This window comes from Microcaecilia unicolor, chromosome 3 (genome assembly GCF_901765095.1).
Source record: "Microcaecilia unicolor chromosome 3, aMicUni1.1, whole genome shotgun sequence".
In the NCBI taxonomy this organism is placed as follows: Eukaryota; Metazoa; Chordata; class Amphibia; order Gymnophiona; family Siphonopidae; genus Microcaecilia; species Microcaecilia unicolor.
The window spans coordinates 379813576-379835996 of NC_044033.1; the positions used below are offsets into that span (position 1 = coordinate 379813576).

The following is a 22421-nucleotide window of genomic DNA, read 5'->3' on the forward strand; positions in this document are numbered from 1 at the left end:
ACTATTTGGAGAATTATCAGTCAGAGGGTATAAGAAGTCACCTTTCTTGAAAAAAATTCAGCTGTCACCTGAACAATAGGTCATCTGGGACAGTTACCTTTTCTGCAGCTATGCTCTGCCAGTCAAAAGCTCATCCCCGGATTTAACCGGGGAGCTGGCTGGGCCTTGGGTGTATGCTTTTGACGAGAAACAGTGCGCTGGGACTGAGCTTGCCGAGGCTGGCGAGAAGGAGCGTACCTACATCTCTGAGAGTAGTAGGAACCCCTCTTCAACTTGCCCAAAAACCTCCTAGATGAGGGGGAAATTGCAGAAGACATCCAGCGGGAGTATCAATGGTGTCAGTGTGTTTCCTCCTCCAACTGCATCCAAAAGGTTATCTCCATGACACATGGCATCCACCAACCTCTGCTGAACTACCAGATCCAAGTCAAAGACATGCAGCCATGAGAGTCTGCGCATTGCTATACTCTGGCAGAGATCTGGATGCCACATCACAGGTGTCATAGGTGCCTCTGGCCAAGAACTTTCTACACGTCTTCTGCTGCTTGACCAACTAGAGAAGAGATTTGGCCTGCTCCTGTGGGAGAGAATCTGCCAAATCAGACATACTGTGCACCAAGTTCCTCAAGTATAGGATCATGTAGAACTGGTAAGTTTGAATACAGGAGATGAGCATAGAAGGCCTAATACATCTTCTGCCAAAAGAATCCAGGGTTCTAGCTTCTCTGCCTGGGGGCACCAAAGCATAGTCCCTAGGACTCCTGGCTGAGCGCGGATTCCACCACCAATGAATGATAAGGCAACTGAGGCTTGTCAAACCCTGGGGAACTCTGGATCTGATACATGGTGTCTATCTTCTTGGGCAAGACAGGGACCAACACAGGGGACTCCCAGTTCTTCAACTGAACATCTTTCAGGATCTTCATAAACCAGGACCTCGAACATCTCAGCCCTGGGTTTGTCCTCCATCTCCAAACAAATGGAAATAGCAGCCACTATTTCCCTAACAAAACCTGTGAAGGAAAGATACTCTTGGAAACTTCCTCCTTTCCTCTAGAGAGGAGTGGTCAGATGAGATGCCACAGGAGTCCTCCTATGGATTCTAATCAGACTCCTCCTATGGATCCTCATCAGAGCCCCATCAAGCGCTCTTGAAACGATCTTGGCAAAAAAATCCTCATAAGAGGGCCAAGACTGAGCCTGCTTCGAAATACATGAACCATATCCTTGAGAAGGGTATAGAGGTGTCAGTTCCAAACTCAGTTCTGGCAAATCTTCATCCACCGACATAGAGGGAGCGCCAACATGGGTGGCTGTCGACACAGGCATCACCACAGGCTGAGGACCTTACGGGGTAGCAAGAAGCACAGCTTGTGCAACCACCCCAGATGCCAAGAGCTCAGGTAACATGGCCCAGATGTGCTGATTGAGAGATACCATAGGGGAAGGCTGGGGTGTTGGCTCAGAGACAGACTGCTGTACTGCAGGGGTTGAGATGGGTGCCTGGTCCTGGCTGTGTGGAGATCAAGGAATCGACACCTCCTGTATGGAGGGGAGCAATCCTCCTGGCGCTGATGCTTCTCGAGGACCGAATCCCTCAGTGTCCTGGAGTTCCCAGCACTATGTGTCGAAGGGTATCGATGCTGATGCTTCTTGGCCTTCGCCCGATGCTGGTCATCAATACTCCTCAGTGCCGACAAGGACGTCATCAAATCCCCATGTCACCTTAGGGTTGGGTCCGATGCTGACCGGTCCTGGGGCCTTGGACAGCGGCCGATGTCAAGGAAGGTGAAGACCCACTCAATGCACGTCCACTCCCAGTGTCTGGGACAGGCCTCTCAGCCACATGGACTGATGTACCCGATGCAACTCCCAATGTCGAGGATTCAGACTGGGCTCCAAACATTTTTTCTCTCTGAGCCTCTCTGGCCAGCTGGGTTTTTTTTTAAATTCATAAGAAGGCAAATAACACAGCTAGAAAAGGGTACAATCAGGCCCCAAACAGTGAAAATACCAAGAATGAGTGGTCTTTACCAGAGATAGTCCTATTATACTGACTTCAGCGCTTAAAACCAATGGGAAAATCCTCGAACGTCTCTTAGTGTTGATCTATCTACTAAATTCGAGGAATTATTTGAGATGGTGTCAGGGGACCCTATATCGATTTCGTTGTTGCACAAGAGGCTGATACTGGTATGTAAGCAGAGGGATCTAGAACAACTGGGGTTAGTTGGTCTGCTGACATGGGAAAGGAGATTACGACGCGGGACTTGCTGAAGGGTCTGAAGTGGATTTCAAGATGGACACAGAGTGTAGAGCTCCGGGAATGCCAGACCAGAGTGCTTTACCGGGCATACCTCAATGCGATTAAGTAGAATGGGATTATAGAATCGGCACAATGCAACGATGTGGGACGGAATGTAACAATTTTTTTCATTCTTTTTGGAAGTGCACGGCTATTACGGCTTTTTGGATTAGAGTCATCAGGTATATGGAAGGCTTACTGGGACACAAGATCAGACAGTGGCCGGAATGTATACTATTGGGTTGCAGGATGGCATTGGAGGAGGGAACGGTTCCTCAGAATGTATTGGCCCATAAGGCTTTTCTTGTTGGAAAGAAATATATCCTAGTCAATTGGACTCAAGAAACGCCTCCCTCATACTGGCAGTGGCGCAACCGCTTTTATGCCCTGCTCATAATGGAGCTCCAGGACTCTCTGTGTAACTACAAAACCCAACGAAACTTTTATCTCACATGGGCTGACTGTATCAATATGCTGTCTCATAAGGCTCGGAGTGAAATTCTTAATAAACAGAGCGATCCTCAGAAGCTTAGCTGAGATTGGGTGGCAGAGCCGGTGGTGGTGGGGGGGGGGGGGGGGGGGGGGGGCTGGTTGGGAGGTGGGGATAGTGCTGGGCACACTTATACGGTATGTGCCAGAGCCGGTAGTTGGGAGGCAGGGATAGTGCTGGGCAGACTTATACGGTCTGTGCCCTGAAAATGACAGATACAAATCAAGGTAAGGTATACACAAAAAGTAGCACATATGAGTTTATCCTGTTGGGCAGACTGGATGGACCGTGCAGGTCTTTTTCTGCCGTCATCTACTATGTTACTATGTATGTCTCTATACCAATAAATAGGGGTACTTAAGGAGCCCCACATTTCTCTTTTTAATTATGTTCGTACCTAGGGGGAATAGAGCAGGGGAGGGGTTGGGCTAGGGGGGTGGGTTAATTAGGGAGGGTTATTTCCGTTTAGGAGATACATATAGAGGTTGTTAGGTATTGTGATTGCATGAAAGTGAATCCCCCTCATTTTATGCTTTATTATGTGCAGTAATATAAAGCCAGGGGAGAAGAAGGGTCATCAGAGAACAGACCCTTTGTTCCCCCTGAAGAGGGGATGACTGATAGTATCTTCTACCGGTCCACGTTCAATGCATTAGTGTAGTGGAATGCTTTTAGTTGGGGGGGGAGAGTGGGAGAGGGATCGAGGGGGTCTTATAAGGGAATCTAGAGGATGGAATACAATGTTTGCTGTGGAATAAGTACGACTGGGGATTACTAAAGATACAGGTTGAGACTTTGGGAGGGGCAGTTGATAAGTCTTTCATACAAGTGTTGAATAAGGAACATTAATATTATCATAAACAGTAGAGGAGGGGGGGCTGTTAATCGTGAAAGCTTGATGACTGTTGGTAATGCTATATCCCTTTCTAAGCATATATTGGTATTGGAATTCCTGTTATTTAATGTGGGATTAGTTCACTTTGATTTGTCATCAATAAAATTTGTTGAAAACTAACATTGTTAAAACCAATGGGAAACTTCGATGACATGGAAGGGAAAACAGCCGTGGCCAAATTAAGCGGCTCGACGGTGTCACGATCTCAGGTTCAAAGCAAACAGTCACTAGAATGTGAACCCTTGGACCACTGCCGAGGAGCGGCAGCGACAGGCAAGACCCCCAGCTGGGACTGGACAAACAAGCGAGGCTGGAGCTGGAATCTGGATTGGACGTGGCCAGAATGACAGGAATGGAACTGCGGCTGTAGGCAGACAATGCTGGAACCACAGGACGGGGATAATAGGAGGCAAACAGGACTGGAGCAGCATAAGGAGTGTCAAAGCAAATGCAAGGCGCAGATAAAGAAGGCCAAGAGGGATTACGAAAAAAAGATAGCATTAGAGGAAAAAAAATATAGTAAAAATATTTTTCGGTATATTAAAAGCAGGAAGCCGGCAAAAGAGTCGGTTGGGCCGCTGGATGACCGAGGGGTAAAGGGGGCGATCAAGGAGGACAAAGACGTAGCGGAGAGATTGAATGAATTCTTTGCTTCGGTCTTCACCGAGGAAGATTTGGGTGGGATACCGGTGTCGGAAATGATATTTCAAGAGGACAAGTTGGAGAAACTTACTGACTTCACGGTAAACCTGGAAGACGTAATGGGGCAGTTCAGCAAACTGAAGAGTATCAAATCTCCTGGACCGGATGGGATTCATTCTAGAGTACTGACAGAACTGAAAAATGAGCTTGCGGAGCTACTGCTAGTGATATGCAATTTATCCTTAAAATCGAGCATGGTACCGGAAGATTGGATGGTGGCCAACGTAACGCTCATTTTTAAAAAAGGTTCCAGGGGAGATCCGGGAAATTATAGACTGGTGAGTCTGACCTCGGTGCCAGGGAAAATGGTAGAGGCTATTATTAAAACAAAATTACAGAGCACATCCGAGGACATGGATTACTGAGACAAAGTCAGCACGGCTTTTGTGTGGGGAAATCTTGCCTGACCAATTTACTTCAATTCTTTGAAGGAGTAAACAAACATGTGGACAAAGAGGAGCCGGTTGATATTGTGTATCTGGATTTTAAAAAGGCGTTTGACAAGGTACCTCATGAAAGGCTACAGAGGAAATTGGAGGGTCATGGGATAGGAGGAAAAGTCCTATTGTGGATTAAAAACTGGTTGAAGGATAGGAAACAGAGTGTGGGGTTAAATGGGCAGTATTCACAATGGAGAAGGGTAGTTAGTGGGGTTCCTCAGGGGTCTGTGCTAGGACCGCTGCTTTTTAATATATTTATAAATGATTTAGAGATGGGAGTAACTAGCGAGGTAATTAAATGTGCTGATGACACAAAGTTATTCAAAGTCGTTAACTCGCAACAGGATTGTGAAAAATTACAGAAAGACCTTACTAGACTGGGAGACTGGGCGACTAAATGGCAGATGACATTTAATGTGAGCAAGTGCAAGGTGATGCATGTGGGAAAAAAGAACCCAAATTATAGCTACGTCATGCAAGGTTCCACGTTAGGAGCTACGGACCAAGAAAGGGATCTGGGTGTCGTCGTCGATAATACACTGAAACCTTCTGCTTAGTGTGATGCTGTGGCTCGGAAAGCAAAGAGAATGTTGCGTATTATTAGGAAAACAGTAGTATGGAAAACAGGTGTGAGGATGTTATAATGCCGTTGTATCGCTCCATGGTGCGACCGCACCTTGAGTATTGTGTTCAATTCTGGTCGCCACATCTCAAGAAAGATATAATGGAATTGGAAAAGGTGCAGCGAAGGGCGACTAAAATGATAGCGGGGATGGGACGACTTCCCTATGAGGAAAGACTAAGGAGGCTAGGGCTTTTCAGCTTGGAGAACAGAAGGCTGAGGGGAGGCATGATAGAGGTATATAAAATAATGAGTGGAGTGAAACAAGTGGATGTGAAGTGTCTGTTCACGCTTTCCAAAAATACTAGGACTAGGGGGCATGAGATGAAACTACAGTGTAGTAAATTTAAAACAAATCGGAGAAAATTTTTCTTCACCCAATGCATAATTAAGCTCTGGAATTCATTGCCGGAGAACATGAAGGCGGTTAGCTTGGCGGAGTTTAAAAGGGGGTTAGACGGTTTCCTAAAGGACAAGTCCATAAACCGCTACTAAATGGACTTGGGAAGAATCCACAATTCCAGGAATAGCATGTGTAGAGTGTTTGTACGTTTGGAAAGCTTGCCAGGTGCCCTTGGCCTGGATTGGCCGGTGTCATGGACAGGATGCTGGGCTCGATGGACCCTTGGTCTTTTCCCAGTGTGGCATTACTTATGTACTTATGGAGCAGCTCCGGGTTTCACCTGCGCTGACCGCCGTTCCCCAGAGGTTGAGCCCCTGGGTGCGGGCGGCCTGCAGGACTTACAAGGTGGAGCTGGACTGGATCAGGATTCACAGACAGACTAGGCAGACAGGGTAGAACAGGAGCAGACCACCTGCACAGCAGAGAGCTAATTAGGGACAATGCTGGCTACTGCAGACACTCAGAATGACAGACCAGAGCTCCACACACAGGCAACAGAACAGAACCAAGACTGAAGGCTGACAAGCCGCCACAAACAGGGACCACAGACAGTGAACAAGGCAAACAGAAGGACAAGAGCAAGACACAGCAGAAGGGCAAGAGCCCACAGAACAAGGCTAGGTAAACCGTGCAACAGCACACCGACTAACCTGATGACCCCTGGCAATGCAAAGGCCCACACAGAAGTTTCTAGGTGGTTAATAAAGCCCAATCAGCAGCTGAAGATCAGCTGCAGGAATCACAAGGCAGCTACGGGTGCTGTTCAGGCACAAACGAGAAAAGCAAGTCTGGCGGACTGGACTAGGCTGAAGTCTGGAACGTGTGACAGTCCACAGCAGCCACTGGTTCTGGCCACCAGAGGGCGAGGTGAGCACAGACAAGGAAACAGTCACCATCGTGACAGTTGGTGACCAAAAAAAGCATCTGAAAAATAGAGCCTGGCAGGAACTCAGGCCTAAGAGGGCCTACTAAGTGCTGTACAAGAATGAAATATAAAGTGGGGAAAAGGGAAAAACCGAATTAAAACTATAAAGGACAAGACAGGATAAATTTCTAAATAAAATAAAACAAAAATCAGGGCAAAAAACCCACAAGGGAAGGCAGAAAATCAAAAAATATAATGCTCATACACCAGATGCTGTGAAAGGCACAGGACAATCATGTTTTCTCCTCATTGCAGATGAGAAGAGATCGATGGTTCCGCGCTCTTGTAGTGGGTGAGAAGGCACTCACACATGCACAGTGGGGATGCTATGCATGTTCTTAAAGCTATAATAGCCACACCAGACAACATGGATGACGTCACCCACATGTGAGAAGCTGGCTTGCTTGTCCTCGGAGAATACATCTCTACCTGGTTGTCAGTGTGAACAAGCATTACCTGATTGAGGATGCAGTCTTGAAAGGTCATGAGGGCGTTCCAGACCGCTCGCAATTCCAGGCTGATATGGTGTCATTTCTCCCATAAGGACCAAGAACCCTGTGTGTGGAAATTGTCGAGGTGAGGCATCCGTGGTGAGGTCTTTGTTGTATGGAGGGGGCTGAAACAAAAGACACTGGGTGAAATTCTGGGACACCATCCACCACTATAGAGAGCTGCGTATCTGTGGAGTGACTCAAATATGGGCCAAGAGTAATCCCGTGGCTTGGGACCACTGAGAGAAGGTCCACTGATAAATTCAGAAGTGAAGTAAAGCAAATGGTATTACATGGACAGATGAACAGAGTGGAGGAGTGGCCTAGTGGTTAGGTTGGTGGACTTTGGTCCTGGGGAACTGAGGAACTGAGTTTGATTCCCACTTCAGGCACAGGCAGCTCCTTGTGACTCTGGGCAAGTCACTTAACCCTCCATTGCCCCATATAAGTCGCATTGAGCCTGCCATGAGTGGGAAAGCGCGGGGTACAAATGTAACAAAAAAAAAAAATACTTGGGTAGATTTGAACACCTGAGTGGAGAGATGTAGAATGTTGTTTGCTCTCAGTTGAGGAAGGAAGACTGAGTAGTATCTGAACTGGTTGAAGATGTGGTTTGGGATAACTGATCCAAACCCGAGGAGTTCTAAGAGCCTGATGGCGGATAGAATGGAGGTGTGTGCCAACTCCTGGGAGGCTGCCTTGATCAAACAGTCATCTAGGTAGGGGAAAATGTGTATACCTCACCTGAGAAACTACCACCATCAGGCACTTGCCAAGCCAAACGGTAAGACCCTGTATGGATAATGTAGAGTTCCACAGCGGAAGAGGAAGAATTTTCTGTGCTCAAGGAAAACAGGTATGTGTGTGTATGTATGCTTCCTTGAGATCTAGAGAGCAAAGTCAGTCTGGGAAGTAGTCATCCCAGGGAATCATGCAAAATTCTTCTTTGAGTAGAAAATCGTTTAAGTCTCGTACATCAAAAATTGATCTACCTCCTCCCATCTTTATCGGTTTGAGAAAGTGAACCCTATCTGGATGAGGAACTGGCTCTACTGCAGACAGCTCCTCTCTAACTAGTGTCATTTGGACGGAGTTGAAACAATACTCTCTTGGTGAATGGTCGGGATATCATTTGTCCCCAAAGCAGAGCACAATGGTCCAAAATGGTGTGTAGCACCTAATGATCGGATGTTATGAGAGGCCACCTCTGTTGAAAGAGGATGAGTCTCCCTCCTGCCAGTAGGAGAAATTATAGATGGGTGAGTCTGACGTCGATGCTGGGCAAAACAGTAGAGACTATTATAAAGAACAAAATTACAGCGCATATTAAATGCATGGATTAATGAGACAAAGTCAACATGGATTTAGTGAAGGGAAATCTTGCCTTACCAATCTACTACATTTCTTTGAAGGGGTGAACAAACATGTGGATAAAGGTGAGCCGGTTGATACCGTGTATCTGGATTTTCAAAAGGCGGTTGACAAAGTACCTCATGAAAGACTCCAGAGAAAATTGGAGTCATGGGATAGGATGTCGTGTTCTATTGTGGATTAAAAACTGGTTAAAAGTAGGGTTAAATGGTCAGTATTCTCAATGGAGAAAGGTAGTTAGTGGGGTTCCCCAGGGGTCTGTGCTGGGACCACTGCTTTTTAACATATTTATAAATGACCCAGAGATGGGAGTAACCAGTGAGGTACTAGTGAGGTAATTAAATCTGCTGATGACACAAAGTTATTCAAAGTCGTTAAATCACGGGAGGATTGTGAAAAATTACAAGAGGACCTTACAAGACTGGGAGACTGGGCGTCTAAATGGCAGATGACATTTAATGTGAGCAAGTGCAAAGTGATGCATGTGGGAAAGAGGAACCCGAATTATAGCTACGTCATGCAAGGTTCCACGTTAGGAGTCACAGACCAAGAAACGGATCTAGGTGTTGTCATTGATGATACGCTGAAAACTTCTGTTCAGTGTGCTGCTGCGGCTAAGAAAGCAAATAGAGTGTTAGATATTATTAGGAAAGGAATGGAAAACAAAAATGAGGATGTTATAATGCCTTTGTATTGCTCCATGGTGCGACCGCACCTCGAATACTGTATTCAATTCTGGTCACCGCATCTCAAACCAAATATAGTGGAATTAGAAAAGGTACAGAGAAGGGCGACAAAAATGAAAAAGGGAATGGGACGACTTCCCTATGAGGAAAGGCTAAAGCGGCTAGGGCTCTTCAGCTTGGAGAAAAGGCGGCTGAGGGGAGATATGATATAGGTCTATAAAATAATGAGTGGAGTTGAACGGGTAGATGTGAAGCGTCTGTTTACTCTTAGGACTACTAGGGGGCATGCGATGAAGCTACAATGTAGTAAATTTAAAACGAATCGTAGAAAACTTTTCTTCACTCAACGTGTAATTAAACTCTGGAATTCGTTGCCAGAGAATGTGGTAAAGGCAGTTAGCTTAGCAGAGTTTAAAAAAGGTTTGGAAGCCTTCCTAAAGGAAAGGTCCATAGACCATTATTAAAATGGACTTGTGGAAAATCCACTGCTTATTTCTAGTATAAGCAGCATAAAATGTATTGTACTGTTTTGGGATCTTGCCAGGTACTTGTGAACTGGATTGGCACTGTTCGTAACAGAATGCTGAGCTTGATGGAGCTTCAGTCTGTCCCAGTATGGCAATACTTATTTTTTATATTGTAGGTCCAAAGTTATGGAAGACTTTGCCTACAAATTTATGATCAGAAATCTATAAGTATTTAAGAAATCTCTTAAAGCATATTTATTTCATCAAGCTTTTGAAGGTATTTAATATGTTCAGATGGATGACAGTAACAGTATTTTAAAGTTGAGTCGCAATGTCTGATTATATTTGATATTTATATTTTATTTTTGTATCATTTATTATTAGTGTATGTTAATGCTTTTTTTAATAAATAAATACCCTTTTCCATACTGTATTTGGCATGAAATCTTGGTGGTCCAAAACTCAATCACCTAGATGCCTAAGTTGACAAGCTTGGTTGTGTCTCCTTAAATCAGGGAGGCCCAGTCCTCCCCAGCTCCATCTCCCACAAAGCATTTGAAATTTCATCTTAAGTCTCTCTCCCCCTCCCAAAAACAAAACAAGATAGTAACTTCTGTCAATGTAGATGATCTCTCTTCAATAATGGAGATATGGTAATTGTAAAAAATACAACCATTTCAGGAATAATTCATTCGGAAGAGATTAATTTGATTAGTTAAGGAGAGTGGAAGATGTCCCCACTGTGAAAGATATGCTTCTGTAACCTCAAATAATTTAACAATATTCGCTTAGTATAATCGATTCAGATCTGTAGTCAGAGAGATGCCTAGATAAAGACTCATCAGCCGAGGACAATGGAAAAGATCCTGTCCAATTCCCCTGTGTAGCAACTGTAAATAATTGCGTGTTCCCATACTAACTACTCTGACCTCGCATCTGCTCAGACTGTTCTACAGTCTGGGCACTAATAAGCTCCATAATCAGGAGGACACCCAGTAGTGAGCAGATATAATAATATGGTTTATTAGCATCAGTATCTTACCCAAAGGCAGTGCAGGCAAGTAGGCATTCATATCTGGAACATGGTGGAATAGTGTTTCACGACACAAGGCAGGTGCAGTCTGTCCTCTCTCTCCAGCCTTCTGCTCTGATACCCTTCAGACTGCCCTTTTTATATCCTTCTGGCTCTATTCATCCCTATGGACCCTAACTTTCTCACCAGAACTCTTTGGCCCTTATCAGTTGATAAGAATGACTTCACATATTCCCAAGCCTTCCTCCAACCCCCTTCGGATGTTCTCATCCTACTTGCACCTGACCTACTGCTATCTTCCACTAACCAAAACATCTTTGCTCATGACTTCTTGAAGGTGCCAGTTCCATCATCGTTGATACAGCAGATTCCCCTCCCCTGTCAGCTCTCTAAGAACTCACTTCAGCTTTTGCTTCATTGAAATGTATCTGTGTCAGAGATGATCTTTGATTTTTACAGGCCTAGCTCTTAGCCTGAGCCATTGGCCTGTATTTCACTTAGAACAAGTGACAGCATATTTCTACATTCCCCTCTTGCCAGGCACCCAAGGGGGGGGGGGCAGCACACGTGACTTCTAGTATGTGGCCATCCTTTCCAGAGGGCTCCTAGAGTCCTGTGGGGGGATGTATATACCTGAGGTGACATGGGTGGTCTCACATAGTGAGGGACAAGGCCATAGCAAGAGTCAGCATGTGGATACATAACTATATGCTGAGTGAAATGCAGCGTCGGGATTCCCCGTTTACCATAACCAACCCAACATCCATTGCCAAAGCTAGAACTGTCCTCAAATTCTTTACGGGGCCACACCCCTGGAAATATCCCACCTGAGAATCCACAAGCAGATAGGGAAGAATTTGCAAGATATCCTTCCCAGGTTTTAAGAGGACCGATATAAAATAAATCCTAACAAAATAATATCTGGAATAGATTCAATGAATCCAGTAAGTCCTGAGTACAAACAATATCTGTCAGATGTGAAACAATGCTGTCCTCAAAGATTTAATAAAATTATGCCCAGTACCCATCCAGGCCAGGAGCTTTATGCAGGGGACATTGATGGCCGGAGCTACTTCATCTGGGGTAATATGAGCATTTAGGAAAAGCTTATCTTCTCCTGTTATATTAGGAAGTTCTAAACTTTCCAAAGTCTAGGGTACAGATTTTTGTAAAACTTTAGCAGTACTATTTTAATTCCTTTATCAGTTCTTATTATTCACTCATTTATTAATTCATGTTTTATTATATTCAATGGGGTGAGAACCGAATACTTGTCAATCTTTCCATACCTGCTTTTCCAATCTTAAAATCTAATCTCTAGCTTTTTTTCTTAAAGCTTGCATAAGCCAATATTTCCCCACAAAGGTGCACTTTAGCCGCATCCCAAAACAATTATGATTATCCAGAGGCTCACATTATAGCTTTTATATTCCATCTATCTGCGGTGAAAAAAGTCTCGGAAAGCCTAGTCATTGTAGAGACAAATTGGGAATTTCCAGTGAAACATCTCTGAAACACTATCTCCAGACCCACATCTATCCAGATCAGGGCATGATCCAAAATACCATATGGACCAATTTCAGCTGAACATGTCACAGAACAAAAATCGTAAACAAACAATATTTACAAAGTTTCTAGAAATTAATAAGTAATCTATGCAAAATTGGGTTGAATGACAAATGCTTACAATCTCTTTCTCTCGGACATAATATTCTCTGCGTATATAAGAAATCCAATAAATGATACAGTTGGGACACTCTCAGATAAATCTATTCATTCACTATTCAGTTTATATGACTTATCTTGGGTAGGATCCGAAACTTTTAAAATCGCCTCCTAATTTCATGGGGATGTCTTTCTTTGGATGCAACAGGCTGAGCAAATTTTTATACAAATTCTGTCACATACATTGGGCTCAGATATATTACCCAAAAGCACCTGTTGCCTACTGAGAGTTAATAGATCCACAACATATCAGCCCTCCAACCACTGTTACCTCTAAGCTGAGCGGGAGTCATCAAATGGCATTCCTGCCGGGGGGGGGGGGGGGGGGGGTGCTTCAATACTGTGTTTTCAATTAATAGGGACAGGCAGGTTCCCTGAAGTCCTGCAGAGCTTACCTGTTCCTCAGTACTGAAAATATAATAGTGAAACAGCACCTCCCGCTGGTAGGACTGTAAGTGTAGGACTCGCACACAGCTTAGAGGGAACAGTGTTTGCAACCCCTTATAATCCTTATGCATTATAACATACAGGCCTCTCTGAAAAAGAATCCCTACACCGGCCTCTCTTTGTATAGATGAGGCCTCTACCAATTCCTCTACCCACCTTTTTTAAAATTTACCATTTCAGTGGAGGACAGGTGTATCTACTACTACTACTATTTAACATTTCTAAAGCGCTACTAGGGTTACGCAGTGCTGTACAATTTAACATACAAAGACAGTCCCTGCTCAAAGGAGCTTACAGTCTAAAGGACAAATGTACAGTCAGACAAGTAGGGGTCGTCAAACTGGGGCAGTCTAGATTTCCTGAAAGGTAAAAGGTTAGGTGCCGAAAGCAACATTGAAGAGGTGGGCTTTGAGTAAAGATTTGAAGATGGGTAGGGAGGGGGCTTGGCGTATGGGCTCAGGAAGTTTATTCCAAGCATAGGGTGAGGCGAGGCAGAATGGGCGGAGCCTGGAATTGGCAGTGGTGGAGAAGGGTACTGAGAGGAGGGATTTGTCCTGTGAGCGGAGGTTTCGGGCGGGAACGTAAGGGGAGATGAGGGTAGAGAGGTAGTGAGGGGCTGCAGACTGAGTGCATTTGTAGGTAAGAAGGAGAAGCTTGAACTGTATGCGGTATCTGATTGGAAGCCAGTGAAGTGACCTGAGGAGAGGGGTGATATGAGTATATCGGTTCAGGCGGAATATAAGACGTGCAGCAGAGTTCTGAACGGATTGAAGGGGGGATAGATGGTTAAGTGGGAGGCCAGTGAGGAGTAGGTTGCAGTAGTCAAGGCGAGAGGTAATGAGAGAGTGGATGAGAGTTCGGGTGGTGTGCTCAGAAAGGAAAGGGTGAATTTTGCTGATGTTAAAGAGGAAGAAGCGACAGGTCTTGGCTGTCTGCTGGATATGCGCAGAGAAGGAGAGGGAGGAGTCGAAGATGACTCCGAGGTTGCGGGCGGATGAGATGGGGAGGATGAGGGTGTCTTGCAGAACGGCTAATCAGCTTTCTGCCATCTGCCAATTTAAACTGTCAAAATCTTGTGACGTTTTACTCAGCCACCTTTAAATAATACTCAGTCTACACCTGCTGGTAAAATTACACAAACCCAAGCATCTGGAACGGTCTGGTGAGACAACACGCAATTGCAAATGATGATCTCATAGTCACTTGGTCTCTTGTTTCCTCACTCTTAATGTTTGATGTGGTGTTCAGAAATCTCTGTTAGTGAGTGAAGTAAACCCCGATTTTGTCAACAGAAAAATAAGGTAAAAATGTGCACAAGGGAAATCACTTTTATTTAATACTCACAAGATAGTGTGGCCATTATTTTTACTGTTAAGATTTTTTTAAATTATATATTTTATATTTTATATATGTTGTAATTCACTTTGGGCAGCACAATGGAAATGTGGGTGATAAACTGCTACATTACTGCTTCCAAGGTAAATCCTAAAAGGTCTGATGTCCCATCATTAAATCTTGTTAATTTCATTAGGCAATCTCCCTGGTCACCTTTTCATCTGGCTTTTAGCACAAATATCCTGTACGTGTAAAGACCCTAAGGGGTTTTGTTTTAAGGTGCTCACAGTGACAACTACATAGGCTCTTCTAAAATATACTTTTACTTAACTATGACATTACTAGTTGCCAGAAAGAAATATCTTCCCCTGACACCCATATTACAATGAAGGTAGATTAGTGTTGAAAGGGACTAGTTAGGGCTATAAAGTAGGGCTGCATTTTGATTGCAGTAAAATTTACAATTAATGCATCAATCACGATTTTAAAATTAATCGCAATTAAAAAAGAATTAATCACATTGTGTCATCTCTTGTCTCCTCCAAACATCTTATGCTCTCTTCCACTCCCAACCCCTGTCCTCAGTGCAATCCAATACCTCCCCCCCTCCAGGGAGGGAAAGCTTTGGAGCAGACCACAGGCAGCATATGTGCAACACTGCCACTTCCGAGGACCAAGAGAAGACCACCTTTAAGGTAGACCAGTGGAGGAAATTGAGAGGGGGGCAGATGTTGAACCTCAGGTGGAGGGAGGGGAGTGAGCTGCAGACCCATGAGCAGAACTGAAGGGGCCACTGATGGAAGCTATGGTTGAGGCAGTGGGCTCCAGCAGTCACAAGAAGAGCATGGTGTTGCTTACCACAGTTTGTGTGGAGGGGGACAATGGGAAGGAAGAGGGAGGGAGGGAGGAAGGAAAAGGAGAGAGAATGGACCTCAGGAAAGAGAGAGATAATGGACCTGGAGGAAGAAGGAGGGAAGGAAGAGAAAGGGAGAGATGTTGGATCTGGTGTGGGAGGGAGGGAGATTATCAGTCCTTTAGGGAAGGAAAGGGGGATGGGATTTGATATACCACCTTTCTGTGATTACAATCAAAGAAGTTTTACATATTATATAAAGGTACTTATTTTGTACCTCGAGCAATGGATGGTTAGGTGACTTGCTCAGAGTTAAGCTGCTGCAGTGGGAAATAAACAGACAAAAATACCTTTAATAGTGCAGCCCTACTATAAAGCCCTGTGCTAATTTCAAATCTTTGTCTTTGGCACCTTGCCCATGCATATAAGTGGAGAGTCCATCCAGGCCAAAGGCTTTAGCCATCTAAGCTCAAGGAAATATAAGAGATACCTGGCTACCATAGGCCAATCTATGAAGAGAGACCAAGAGAACTTATACTGACAGCAGCCACTGAAACTCTATAATATGAGTGGAACAGAGGGAATGGGAAACCTCATGTACCTACTCAAGACTAAATGGGTGAATGAGATGCTTGGCTCAGTCATGTATTTCCAGCAGGGCAACCAAGACCAACCATCATCTACACTCTATGTGAAGGGTATCACCAATCTCCAGGCATTATATGGCGATACCCACCACATATGTATCTTTTTTTAGTCTCGTCCATATTCTACGACTGAACATTTCTTGACAGCGGCTTGGTCCTTTCTGCTAGTCAACATTGGAAAGTCTAGAACAGTGGTTCTCAAACCCTGTTCCAGGGACCTTCCATTCAATCTAATTTTCAGAATATCCAAAATTAACATGCATGAGATATACTGGTATGCACCTAATTGCATGTAAACCTCTCTTGTGCATATTCATGGGAATATCACAGATTAGCCAGTGCCTCCCATGGACAAGAGTCACTTGTCTAAGAGACATCACAACCTAGATATCTCATCATCTTGTTCAGTATTATAAGACAAGACATTTTATTTTTCAAAAGAAACTTTCCTATCACTAACCGTGCAGTTCTTTGCAGCCGGGTGACATAGTTTGCTATGAGCACATGTTCATCAGCTAATTGACTACCATTGTCCAAGTAGTACTGTAACCTAGTAACAATGAAGGTAAAGAAACAAAAAATGTAAAACACAAAATATAAATCATATCAAATCAACATTCAAAGAAACAAAAATGATAAGCTGTATCAAATCATCACGCATATGATTAAAAAAAAACAACAAAATACACTAATTTTAATGCACATCAAAATCATGAAAAATGATTGATAAATAAAATCAGGGAGACAATATACTTCCTGTTAAACCCTTAATTAGAAATTGTTCTATGGAAATGAACATTAGTACAAACAGTTAATTATTATTATTATTTGAAATCTTTTTATTGGAGTATAACACAGAATAACAAGCACAAACACAGGCAAAGCCCCCCCCCCCCTTCCCACATCCCCCTCCCCAAGACAACAGTAAATTCTATAAACAATTGTCACCAAGAAATAGCACAGAAAAGCAACTTCATCTGAGGCCGTGGCTCTTAAGCCCCAGACTAGTCTACAAGCAATTATCAACCCCATCCTCCAAATCCCCCTCCCCATCCTGCCCTATCAGGCCAACCCAAAAATGTCACTAAACTGGTGGCTCTACAGAAAATCTACGTGTCTTAGGGGAAATCTACTGTAGATACAGACCCCAAAATCGCTAAGAATCTCTTTTGTCTCTTTGGGGAAAGATGAGCCCTTCCCCGGGGACTCCCATAACTTGAGGCCATGCAATTTATTCCTCCAATATCAGAGGGTCAGGGGAGACTCTGATAACTAGCGATTCAGAATAAATTTTCACCCCTGGATACAGGCTTTCCCCCCAAAAAGCTTCTCATCTTCGTTCCACCTTCGCAATGTCAAAGAACTGAATGGGGCTCCTTCCAGGGTAGGCTGAATACAGTAGCCCAGAACAGAGTAGAGATAATTAAATAAAGTCTCCCAAAATACTTTAATTGTCTGACAATGCCAAATACTATGAAGGAATGAGGTGTCTGCATTGGTACACTTCAAACATCCAGAGGTGGTTGCACAGCCAGCATGGTAAGCCTGCTTTTGAGAAAAAACAGCTCTATGTACGGTTCGAAAATGGCTTGACCTGCAGCTCTGCACTGTGGACTAACTGGGCCGTTGTCCAAAGAGCATCCATGAGACAGTGAGCATTAACAGGGCGTCCCCAGATCATGCTCCCATCTAGTTGCCACTCTCTGGAGATCTAGAGCCTGAGACTGCTGCAGAAGCGTCCTGCAAAACCAGGAGATTGAAACCTGATCCCATGGCATCACTCTCTAGGAACTCTCATAACATGGACCTAAAGCACAAGGTCAAACTTTTGTCTAGAGAGAGAAGATATATAGCACGACAGTTGAAAAAAGCAAAAGTATCAGTCAGAGATGGTTATAAATCCTGCATAGTAAAAAAAAAAAAAAAAAAAAGTCCGGTCCTCCTTCACCAGATTTTCCAAGAGAACAATACCCCAATGTGCAACCAAAAGAGCAAATAAGCACCAACAATTTTTTGTATGCCATAGTACTACTGAATATTAGTGGGTCTAGAAAGAGAGGAGTCAGTTCCCCTTGCTATCATTTGCTCTTTTGCCTAACACTTCCAGCACAGCCAGCCTTTCCTTGGTACTTGCCATAGGATGATAACCAAAAAATGTATTCACGTTTGCAGGCTACAAGTAACCTGAGAATCAGATGGTGTACACAAACAGTAGCTTAGGAAGAAAAATAGTAATAGTTGCTCAGATTTTTGGTAGAGGGAGAAAATGTTCTGGATTGAAGGGGAAATATTTAAGCAGGAAAGGAGTGGAGTATTTGAGAGATGGAGTATTCAGAAATAGTTGAGAGGAAAGTTACAGAAAGCAATTAAGTTATAAGGAGAAAAGGTGATGACCGAAATTCTCTGAAAGTGGAGAACAGATAATGCTCCCAGATATGGAGCCAGTATTTCAACTTGCTATGCCAGTAATATCAAACTCATTTCAATATTAGGCCAAATATTAGAGAGGCCAAATGGGGGTTTAGTGTGCATTTGAGGCATAAATGCAAAGACCTGCATGGATTTACATGTTAAATTCTTTACTTTGGTGTTACTAAAAAATTGTTTCCTGACATTTTTGGTGTGTCCAGATATTTCGTTTGGTCATTTTTAGGTGGAAAAATGATATTTTGACTTGAACATAAGAACAAAAGAGTAACCATACTAGGTCAGACCAATGGTCCATCTAGCACAGTATCCTGTTTCCAACAGTGGCCAAGCCAGATCACAAGTACCTGGCAGAAACCCAGATTGCGGCAACATTCCGTGCTACAAATCCCAGGGCAAGCAGTTGCTTCCCCATGTCTGTCTCAATAGCAAACTATGGACTTTCCCTTCAGGAATTTGTCCAAACCGTTTTTAGACCCAGATATGCTAACCACTGTTACCACATCCTCTGACAAAGAGTTCCAGAACTCAACTATTCATTGAGTGAAAAAATATTTCCTCCTATTTGTTTTAAAACTATTTCCATGTAACTTCCTTGAGTGTCCCCTAGTCTTTGTACTTTTGGAATGAGTAAAAAATCAATTTACTTCTCATTCTACACCACTCAGGATTTTGTAGACCTCCATCATATCTCTCCTCATCCGTCTCTCTTCCAAGCTGAAGAGCCCTAACCTCTTTAACATTTCCTCATACGAGAGGAGTTCCATCCCCTTTATCATTTTGGTCGCTCTTCTTTTAACCTTTTCTAATTCCATTATATCTTTTTTGAGATACAGTTACCAAAACTGAATGCAATACTCAAGGTGCAGTCACACCATGGAGCAATACAGAGACAGTATAGTATTTTTGGTCTTATTCACCATCCCTCTCCTAACAAATCCTAGCATCCTGTTTGCTTTTTTGGCCACAGCTGCACACTGAGCAGCAAATTTCAGCGTATTATCTACAATGAAACCTAGATCTTTATCTTGAGTGCTTACCCCCAAGGTGGACCCTAGCATCAGGTAATTAGGATTTGGATTATTCTTTCCAATGTGCGTCATCTTGCATTTGTCCACATTAAATTTCATCTGTCATTTGAATGTCCAGTCTGCATTTGTTTAACAACCTTGAATAGTTTTATGTCTAGGCGGGGAGAGTCTGATAGGTACGGGCGGAGAGAGGGATCTTGGGGTGATAGTATCTGAGGATTTGAAGGCGACGAAACAGTATGACAAGGCGGTGGCCGTAGCTAGAAGGTTCTTAGGCTGAATAGAGAGAGGTGTGACCAGCAGAAGAAAGGGGGTGTTGATGCCCCTGTGTAAGTCGTTGGTGAGGCCCCACCTGGAGTATTGTGTTCAGTTTTGGAGGCCGTATCTTGTTAAGGATGTAAAAAGAATTGAAGTGGTGCAAAGAAAAGCTACGAGAATGGTATGGGATTTGCGTTACAAGACGTATGAGGAGAGACTTGCTGAACTAAACATGTATACTCTGGAGGAAAGGAGAAACAGGGGTAATATGATACAGACGTTCAAATATTTGAAAGGTATTAATCCACAAACGAACCTTTTCCGGAGATGGGAAGAAGGTAGAACGAGAGGACATGAAATGAGATTGAAGGGGGGCAGACTCAAGAAAAATGTCAGGAAGTATTTTTTCACGGAGAGAGTAGTGGATGCTTGGAATGCCCTCCCGCGGGAGGTGGTGGAAATGAAAACGGTAACAGAATTCAAACATGCGTGGGATAAGCATAAAGGAATCCTGTGCCGAAGGAATGGATCCTCAGGAGCTTAGTCAAGATCGGGAGGCGGGGCTGGTGGTTGGGAGGCGGGGATAGTGCTGGGCAGACTTATACGGTCTGTGCCAGAGCCAGTGGTGGGAAGCGGGACTGGTGGTTGGGAGGCGGGGATAGTGCTGGACAGACTTGTATGGTCTGTGCCAGAGCCGGTGGTTGAGAGGCAGGGCTGGTGGTTGGGAGGCGAGGATAGTGCTGGGCAGACTTATACGGTCTGAGCCAGAGCCGGTGGTTGGGAGGCGGGGCTGATGGTTGGGAGGCAGGGATAGTGCTAGGCAGACTTATACGGTCTGTGCCCTGAAGAGCACAGGTACAAATCAAAGTAGGGTATACACAAAAAGCAGCAAATATGAGTTATCTTGTTGGGCAGACTGGATGGACCGTGCAGGTCTTTTTCTGCCGTCATCTACTATGTTACTATGTAATAGTTTTATGTCATCTGCAAATTTAATCACCTCACTTGTCGTTCCAATTTCCATATCATTTATAAATATGTTAAATAGCACAGGTCCCAGTACTGATCTCTGCGGCACTCCACTATTCACCCTCCTCTATTGAGAGATATGGCCATTTAGCACCACCCTCTGCTTTCTGTCCAATAACCAATTCCCAATTCACAGAAGATCATTGCCTCCTATCCCATGACTTTTTAATTTTCTCAGGAGTCTCTCATAAGGAACTTTATCAAAAGCTTTCTGAAAATCTAGATACACTACATCAACCAGTTCACCTTTATCCACATGTTTATTCATGCCTTCAAAGAAGTGAAGCAAATTGGAGAGAAAAGATTTCCCTTGTCTGAACCCATGCTGACTCTGTCCCATTAAACTATGTTTGTCTATATGCTCTGTAACTTTATTCTTTATAATAGTTTCCACTATTTTGTCCACTGACGTCAGGCTTACAGGTCTCTAATTTCCCCGATCACCCCTGGAATCGTTTTTAAAAATCTGTGTTACATTGGCCACCCTCCAACCTTCAGGTACTATAGACAATTTTAATGACAGGTTAAATATTAGTAACAGCAGAGTAAACCCAGCAGCCTTCTCTGTTTTTCCACCCCTGATCTAATAGCCCTCCATTACAGATAGTGCATATGAAAAGGGGGCTTCAGGGAGGGAGAACTGAGGCACCACTGGGAGTTGAACCCAGGATCTACAGTTTACTAGACAGGTGCTTTAATCAACTACGATATAGTGCATTATAAAGGCTACATATGCCTTACCAAATTACTCAGTACAAAAATTTACCCTCCTCCCTCCCCAAAACCCAAACACAATTCTCCAAGGCATAACTCTCCTAAAACCAACATTGCAATCTATACTCCTCTTTTATGTAAGACAAGCTTTCTTCTTTAAAACATTAAAGAGTCAAGTTTTAACCAAATCCTGAAACTTCATATAATCTAGCTAGTGATTGCTGCTAGGAAGGGGGATACAGAATAAATGAAAAGTAAAAATGAAGGGTTTGAAGAGAAAGTATCTCAGATAATGAAGCAAGGATCAGGAATTGAATATGAAACATTAGGGATGGAAAGGGTGACAAGGCACCAAGGAAGAGGAAAAAGGAAATGTGGGGAAGAAAGGAAAGATTGATTCTTCATACCCTATATCCCTTCCAATCCCCTCACTCCATTCCTAGTCCTCTTATTCATACCCCTCACTCACTCTCCCCTATCCGTCTGCACCCTTTCTTATAGCTTCACTCTTATTACTACATCCCTCCTAACTCCACTCTCATCATGCAATACCTTTCACTTCCTCAATCACTCATCCTCATTACATCCCCCACACTCACTCATCTCATAGCTATAAGTACAAAATAGCCAACCATTAAATAGGAAGATCCATCCTGAAGGACAGATAGTAAGGAATTCTTCTATTTAGGCCCTTGATCCATAAAAGCTATTCTTTGTGAGCCTTCCAATTATATAACCTGTAATTTCAAATAATGCACCTGAGAATGCAACAAGCATCCCGGGACATACAGGAGGCCTTTCACTAAGCTGCGGCACAGTTTTTAACACGCGCTAAATGCTAGAGATACCCACTGGAATATATGGGTGTCTCTAGCATTTAGCGCACACCAAAAACACTACCGTGGCTTAGTAAAAGGCCCTAAGAACACATTCCATGAAGTAAATTAAGAACCAAGTACAACTTTTAAACAGTAACAGATTAGACACAGACAACCACAATGGAAACATGATTCCAACCAGTGGAATTCATAAGAATAAGAAATCGCCAAGAATCTGCAGCCAATGAAACTGAATCTGTACTGAGCCACAGTACAATGCATTACAATAATCTAACTTTGTAAGTGA

The 22421-nt window shown here is 43.6% G+C and overlaps 1 protein-coding gene across 2 annotated transcripts in view; it reads right to left on the reverse strand.

Moving 5' to 3' along the window:
• Nucleotides 1-22421, reverse strand: part of DTNB (dystrobrevin beta) — a 425808-nt gene that overhangs the window by 235392 nt on the left and 167995 nt on the right. For both annotated transcript variants that reach the window (XR_003941631.1, XM_030198634.1), the window contains exon 11: nt 16298-16387. Coding sequence is in view for 1 of the 2 variants with exons in the window: in XM_030198634.1 (XP_030054494.1) it covers nt 16298-16387 (90 nt within the window). In the remaining variant the exon portion in view is untranslated. The remainder of the gene's footprint in view (nt 1-16297; nt 16388-22421) is intronic.